The 8187-nt window shown below is 44.1% G+C and overlaps 1 protein-coding gene across 1 annotated transcript; it reads left to right on the top strand.

Moving 5' to 3' along the window:
* The first annotated feature begins 2448 nt into the window (after window positions 1-2448).
* On the top strand, window positions 2449-8187 carry urm1 (ubiquitin related modifier 1). Its single transcript, XM_003976783.3, has 5 exons — window positions 2449-2520; window positions 3246-3316; window positions 6264-6345; window positions 7293-7341; window positions 7643-8187. The coding sequence occupies exons 1-5, from the start codon at window positions 2486-2488 to the stop codon at window positions 7709-7711; spliced, it is 306 nt and encodes a 101-aa protein (XP_003976832.1). The 5' UTR covers window positions 2449-2485; the 3' UTR covers window positions 7712-8187.

Consider the following 8187-nt stretch of genomic DNA (forward strand, 5'->3'; position numbering starts at 1 on the left):
AGAAAAATAAAGTGAGGATTTTTTTTTTTTTTTTAATTTTTTGGAGCTTCAAGTTGAGTTTCTGAAACCAGTGAAAAAAGAGACTTTGTGTTTATGTTGCACATGTTAAATTATGTATAAAGCTTCTGAATTAGATAATGAAATTTGCTTTAAATGACATTAACATCAACAGTTTCCGTAGTAACTAACAAAAGTACCACTTACCGTATTCAAAGATAATTCCTGATCGAGGAATTTCAGGAATTTGAGAAAAAAATATATTTTTAAAAATAGATGGATAACAGCACCTCAGAATGTTGTCAGTCATCAGTGTCTGTTCCTGTGGGTCTCTGAGGGTTCCTATGGGTCCCTGTGGGTCCCTGTGGGTTTCTGTGGGTCCCTGTGGGTTTCTGTGGGTCCTTGTGGGTCCCTGTGGGTCCCTGTGGGTCCCTGAGGGTCCATGAGGGTCCCTTCTTAGCAGAGCCCATTCTCCACCAGCAGGTGGCAGCATTTTGCTGTTAAACATCCAGGTCAAAGTTGCTGTAAAAAGTGGAGGGTGATCCACGATGATCCTCCATGGTCATCACCACCACTATCATCATCATCATCATCATCTTCTTGTTCTTGTTCTTCTTCTTTTTCTTCTTCTTCGTCTTGTCATCATAATTTCTATGTTCATCTTTTTTTCCATCAGTCAAACATATTAAAAATACATAAGATAACTTTGTGTACATGCTTGTGTTGCTGTGTGTGTTCTTGAGTTTGTGTGTTTGTCTGTGTGTGTGTGTTTGTCTGTGTGTGTGTGTGTGTGTTTGTCTGTGTGTGCCCTGTGTTGTAGCGTGTGTTCTGCAGAAAAATGCAGAACCATTGGACTCAGCTGAAAGGCCCCGCAGACGCCTCCATAGGCGTATCATGTTATGGATGTAATCTCTAAGAGGATTCTCTCTGCTTGGTATCGTTGGAACATGTTAATTTCAGCTCTTTATGTTCCTCATTGAAACAGAGCAGAGGTCTCCCAGGCCGGCCCGTCTGCCTGCACGCCAGCCGGCCGACCAGCCAGCCAGCCGTCATCAATTCACCCCTAATCTCTCCCCCCAGACCTTTTACAGCTAATCCATTGTGCTCGTCATTGTCATCTGATCATGTGTGACCCCCGACGCTTTATAGGACGGGGCCTCGGCGGCGTGGCGTTGACTTCTGACGTCCATTTATAGGCAGATATGGGGGTTGGGGTCGGATTCAAAGTTTGATTATCAGATTTCTTCTGGGGGAAACAGAACAATTGAGGGTTGAGTGTGTGTGTGTGTGTGTGTGTGTGTGTGTGTGTGTGTGTGTGTGTGTGTGTGTGAGGTGACAGCAGTTTGTTTTATTTAGCTTTATATTTTAGGTCATATTTCTGCAGAAATCTAAGGAAAAAAATGTAAAAGCAAAGGAGACGAATCAGTCTAGATAACGAACAATGTTTAACAAACATCTTTACAGATTGCAAACGTTAATGCTAAATTTATAAAATATGTAGAATCTATCAAAGAATATCAGCAACAAATCTGAAAAATAATATAGCTGCTCAGACATCTGACGATAATTCACAGCGAAAAGCTAAAAATAATGACAATATGGCTTCTTGGATATTGTTGCCTATTGACTTTATATTGTGTATGCTGCTCTGTAAATGTGACACCCAGAGACGGGTGCTCCTCCTCCCTGAAGCCCGTCACCCCTCCACTTCCTGAGCGCAGTGGCTCGACCCGGGTACAGACCAGAATCTCTCACATCTTCATCACCCTTCCAAAGCTTCCACTTGTGTCTCCAATGTACCCGGAGCCCCTAGTTAATTTCCCCGCCTGCTGTCTCACCCTCGTCCCTTCCCCTCGGCCCCAGCCTGGCCCCTGCTCGACCTGTCTACGTGACGGCTCCTCATTACCACATGAATACAGGCAGGGAAGGGCCTGCAGAGGCTTGGACGCCAACAGAAGGCAACGGATTTGCAATTCACTCCAGCAGCACGTCCTCCCGTCGCCTGTGTACTGGGACTGGAACTGTCACCAGTATGATTGAGGATGGAAAGACGGACAGATGTGCATTCACACGCTCATGTCAAGGCTGCGCATGCATTCGTGTGCGTGCATGTGTGTGTGGAATGTGGCATTCAAGATCTTAAAGAGAAACGATGATTTTTCGGACTGATACAGCTGGTTATTTTTTAAATCTATCAAAAAAGATCTGGATCGCGTACAAAAGAGCAAAAAGCAGCAGTCATATTGAAGTACTGATCTGTTCATATAGAATATGATAGCTCTAGAAATACCTGTCAACTTTCTAATTGTTGGATTTAAAATATATTCACTACAAAAAGCGTAGCATCAGAACAAAAATAAACTTAACTTATTGTTTTTTTTAAAACAAAAAACACCTGGCTACTTCCGTCGTTTTCAAACGTTAGTCGAATACTTTAAATGCGTCACTTCCGACTGCGGCCATAGTACTTCCTCCATGTGCCGGCAACATGGCGGCGCCCATAGCGGTTCATCTAGAGTTTGGGTGAGGGAATTTAGAGCTTTAACTCCTCTAAGCCCCCGTTTGTAATAAAATCTAATCAGTAGTTATGCATCAGTAAAATGCTACACGACCGTGTTTTTGTTCATTTATGTATCCTGACGTTAAACGACAGCTAGAGCGGTGAAGCAGTTAGCATTCAAGCTAGTTTCGAGTTTGTTTTGCAGCGTATTGATCAGCGACCAGGAAGCGTCTTCTGACGTGAGCTTTGGCTTAAAGGCCATCTTTCATTTTCTAGAGTCTTTAGGAAATAAAAATGTCAAATGTCAGTAACACGTTAGTATTCATACTAGATTTGTTTTGTATGTAAAAATAACAATGGCTATTAGCATTTCTATTGTAAATAATATTTCGTGTAATATAACGAGAATAAAATGGAGGCACAATGTTCAATAATAATAATAATAATACGTTTATAGATTTTTCGTTCTTTTTAATGCATGGGTTATTCATAATATATTATCAAATAAAAAGTAATTGCTTATTACCTTTTAAATTATGAACATTCCACTCTTGAATATTGTAAATGAAATTATCAAATTTAAATTACCCATTTTTGTTTGAGTAACTGTCCCGTTCTAATGTTGAGGAGGGTGCTACTAGATTAGGAATCAAATTATTAACAGATTACTTTGTGTATTCTGCTCTTGTATGTGTGTAAAATAAATAATTATAGGGTTAAAAACACATTTTCTTTCTCCTTAATCTAGTGGTGGAGCAGAGCTGCTTTTTAATGGTGTGAAGGAACATCAGGTGACTCTTCCAGGCCAGTCTGAACCCTGTGAGTATGTGTGTGTTCACCTATGAGCTCCTCTTCCTTTTGCTTTATTCCATCTTTGCTTTGATCCCGTCTCTAACGCCAGTGTGACGATCACACAGGATTTCTCACTTTATTGGGCTTTATTGTCATCCATCTTTATCCACTGCTGCTGGGCGCATCGCCGCGGTTACTGGCTTTAAACCATTTCGGCTGCGGCGGGTTCCCATTTAAAAAAAAAAAAATGGCAGGGTCACCAGCTCAACATGAAAGAGTCCAGGAAAAACTGGACCTTCCTGAGGTCCCCCAGAGGAAAAACCAAGGCAGCCGCACCAATGTGTGAATTTAGGTGTGTGTGTGTGTGTGTGTGTGTGTGTGTGTGTGTGTGTTTGTTATGGAGAAAGAGAACAAATGAAAGAAATATGCGTCTTTGGTCCTTCGCTAAACAAAAGGGGTCCAGCGGAGGCGCTGGTGTTACCACGACAACAAAAAGACAAAAGTTGACTGGAACAGAGAATGTCAGGCCGATATGACCTTGTTGCACCAGTCGACCCCTCTGTGCATGCATGTGTGTGTGCGCGTGCATGTGCGCGTGCATGTTTTGTGGCCAGGTTACAGGCTTTAAAAAAATAAATGAAGACATTTCTATTTTTGATCTTGTGTTACACACGCGCGCGTGTGTGTGTGTGTGTGTGTGTGTGTGTGTGTGTGTGTGTGTGTGTGTGTTTGTGTGTGTGTGTGTGTGACGGAGACGGGGTGCACTGGAGGCAGATATAATTGCTTCTGAATCCTCTGTATTTCTCTGACCCCAGCCAGTGATTGATGACCCTCAAATGAAAGACCCCGCCCCCACTCTTTCTCCCTGCCTCTCCCCCCTCTAATGTGGTCAAAGGATGACCGTTTTTGCCCCTCACATCAGCAGAAATATGGATACCCCCCCCCCCCTCCCTCACATGACCGTCATAATCGCACAGATGGGGGAAAAAAACGATAAACCCGCTCACACAAAAGAAAAGCCTTTTTTTGACACGCCGTCAAAATGGCGCTCTTTCCCGTGTGCGCCGCCTCGCCACTTATGCAAGACGCACCCCCCCCCCACCCGCCATGTTTGTCTCCCCCTCTACCTGGATGGCAAAGCGAGATCTTTCACCTCGCCGTTCTCCCTGCACCGCCGCCCGCTCGCTCTTTCCCTTCGCCTCCTTGCGCTTCCATTTTACCCCCCCAGGTCGCTTCTACCAGCTCTCAGCTCAGGTTGGAAGATTTGTGAAGCTTTTTACAAGAAAACCAATAAACTGGGAGCTACTGTCGACGATTGTGTTAAAAAAAAACAACCCTCGATCTGCTGAACGTTTGAGTTATGATCAACAAAATCGGCCATTGAGGTCACATGACTTATTCACTCCCTGCATCCAACTCTAAAGTTTACATTCGTGTGTATTTAGAAAAGGGGAGATGATGGATGAACTGAAGGAGAGGTGGGTGGGTTTTACGAGAGAATTTAAAGAGAGAGTGTGTGTGTGTGTGTGCGTGTGTGTGTGTGTGTGTGTTTAAACGGGTGAGAGGATGAAGGAGTGAATTGTGGGTAATGGAGAACCAGCCTAACAGTCAAAGACAGAGGGGAGTGATGTTCTGTTTTTAGCTCTGCAGAAGATCAGGTGTGTGTGTGTGTGTGTGTGTGTGTGTGTGTGTGTGTGTGTGTGTGCGTGTCAACATGGCGGCCCACAGGTGTAACACTGGTCCAGTCAGAACCGGCCCTGCTGTTAACCCCAACATCTGTGTAGGTGTTATATCGGAGCTGCAGGAGGCTCCAGGATTCCATCTGCTCCGGCGGAACGCTTCCGCACTCTCCGGGAACGCCACATTGCTTTGATCCTTTCGGTGAAATGGTTGTTTTCCACCTTTCCTGCTCCACATCTGGATGAAATGTGGGCTCCTGTGAGATAACGTGTTCCAGTCAGTTAAAAACACATCCGATAGAAGAGTGAGTTGAGATTTTCCAATAAGGAGCGAACATTTAATTTAGCCTCTAATCTAAATATAAATGCACTTCACATCAAATTTGATCATATTCAAAATTTGCTTTGTTGTCAATCATCTGCACCCTAAATCAGAATCTTTCCCCCTGAATCCCTGAAACCATCTTTTTCATCGGGGTTAGCACCTTAAAGGCGGCGTGTCCGTCTCCTCGCCTGCCGCGGCGTCCTCGCCGTCCCTCCGTGACGCCGTTGCTGCTTCTCTCTCCTCGTCTGTTCCGCTGCAGCGTCCGTCCTGACCCCAGCGCATCGCTGCAGAGCCTCGCGTAGGTCACGCTCGGGAGCGCTCGCCGCTGCATCTTAGCCTGTTTCTCCGCTTCCAGACGACCAGCGGCGGTGTTTCACGGAGGGAACGGCGCCGCCATCTTGTTTCCCCGCTCATATATTCATGGTTGGAGATTCGCCCCTAAATTGAAAAGAAAAACCCTCATTGTCGTCGCCTTTTTGCAGCGTTTTGTCAGTCGAGCTGCGACCTTTTGTTCCGACAAGGTCGGATTAATTGTTGGGGGGGGGGTCGTGCTGACGGTCAGGCCGCCGCCGAGACGCACAAGATTCATTTGACCAACGTTTGATCACAAACATCAAAGCCGAACACGAGTGTTGTCACATTTATTTCATTTCTGTCGTGTGTGTGTGTGTGTGCGTGTGTGTGTGTGTGTGTGTCAGACTGAGGTGAACCCTGTCCCTCTCCATCACTGACATCATGCAACCCTCCCCCACTTCCACGATGCACCCCAACACCCCAAACATAGACACTCATAAATATACATGCACACACACACACACACACACCCACACAGTCGCTTCTGTCGCGTCACATCGACCAGTAGGCTGGAATTGTGCACCTTGACCCTTCACCTCTAACCTCTGACTTCTGTTGTCTGCCTCTGTGTGTGTGTGTGTGTGTGTGTGTGTGTGTGTGTGTGTGTGTCTTCCAGGGGACATGAAGCAGCTGCTGGTCTGGATCCAACAGAACCTTCTGAAGGAACGTCCTGAGCTCTTTGTCCAGGGACAATCAGTGTGAGTGTGTGTGAGAGTGTGAGTGTGTGTGTGTGTGTGTGTGTGTGTGTGTGTGCGTGCGTGCAGCGCACTTGACATACACTTGATCTCAGACATCCACTTGGTGCCAGTAAAATACACACGTAAAAATTATGAAATCTTTAAAATCTGAATTTAGGTGGAATGTTGAACCAAATTTGCTAAAAGAATTTGATGATTTATTTTGTGTGTGTGTGTGTGTGTGTGTGTGTGTGTGTGTGTGTGTGTTACAGCACTGGCTGACTTGCAGCACTATTTATAGCTCCTCCAAACCAATGAGTGAAGAAAGATAAAAACCTTATAGATTAAATGTGTGTGTGTGTGTGTAGCTGGACACAAAAATGTTTTTTCTTTCTTTCTTCTGTTCAGACATTTTTGGTGTGTGTGTCTGTCTGTGTGTGTGTGTGTGTGTGTGTGTGATCCTCTCTTGTTGCTCTGACATCTAAGGCAGAAGCTTCTGTAGCTTCATTTTCAGGGTTTAAAATATATAAAAAGTGTTTTCTGAAGGCGACGTCCTCAATTATGGTCATTTTTGACCCACTGTTTTTCTCTCTCTCTCACACACACACACACACACACACAGATTTATTAAGATAAAAACAGGGATATGATTCCCTGTTATTTTGACCTGTGACATTTAAAAAAAAATGTAAAATTTAAAATAAACATTTTTCTGTTTTAATTTGGTTGGATTAAATAAATTAGTGATTAAACAGATGCCAGAAATTGAATTAAAATTCAATTTGCATCAACTTCAGTCGGACTTTCAACATTCCAAAATTAAATCCAGCATCTTTCAATGCCATTTATGTTTTTCATTCCATAGTTTACAACCATTTTGCCATTTTTGCCTCTAAATTCTTTTTTTTTTTTTTTTAGGTGAGTGTTTTTATTTTTAAAGAAATCATTCAAAAGTGTTTCCTTCACAGGAGACCTGGGATACTGGTGCTCATCAATGATGCAGACTGGGAGCTAATGGTGAGCTGTGTGTGTGTGTGCGTGTGTGTGTGTCTGTGTGTGTGTGTGTGCGCGCGTGTGTGTGTTCGTGTGTGTGTGTGTGTGTGTGTGTGTGTGTGTTTGTCCTTGGGGGGACACCGTATTTACATGCACCCAGAGTCTGAACGCTTCATTTTGAATCCATTGATTGAATCTGGGCTCGTCGTCGGGGATGTAAATGAAATGAAAGGTCTGTCATTGATTGAGCCGCGGCGAGGAGGCGGGAGCCGTGCTGGCGTCTGCAGGAGTGTGTGTTTGAATGTTTGTGTCACCTGACCCTCAGGGGGAGCTGGGATACCAGCTCCAGGACCGGGACAACGTGGTGTTTATCTCCACGCTCCACGGTGGGTAGCTGGAGCTGTGCTCCTCGTCCTCGCCGCTCTTCGTCGCCCGGCGTCTCCAGCGCCACTGGTCCAGAATGGAGCTCAGCTCTGCTGCTTGTGTGGAATCCCTTTATTCTAAAATGTGGTGACCAGTTTAAAGGCTTCGCATCCACGTTTGCCAACATTTCAGAGCAGCGCAGCTGAGTTTGTTATTTAAAAATTAAATATGTGATTATTTTAGAATTGCAATAATTATAACCCATTTTTTTCCTCCACTGGAGGTTTATTTTACATCCTGTCTTGGTGTCAGTTTACAGGAATTAAATGTTCTTATAGTTTCAGCCAGTTTTGTTACATTTTTTTGTCTTTATTTTCCTTTTATAAAATAAACGGATTCATGTTTTCATTAAATCGGAGCAAAGAAGCGTTTTTATTACCTTTTTAAGCACGTGTCAATTTGTGTTTTATTTTTGAAAGAATTAAAAAGTCTGAAAAAGAAACGGAT

Source organism: Takifugu rubripes, chromosome 6 (genome assembly GCF_901000725.2).
Source record: "Takifugu rubripes chromosome 6, fTakRub1.2, whole genome shotgun sequence".
NCBI classification, from domain to species: domain Eukaryota; kingdom Metazoa; phylum Chordata; class Actinopteri; order Tetraodontiformes; family Tetraodontidae; genus Takifugu; species Takifugu rubripes.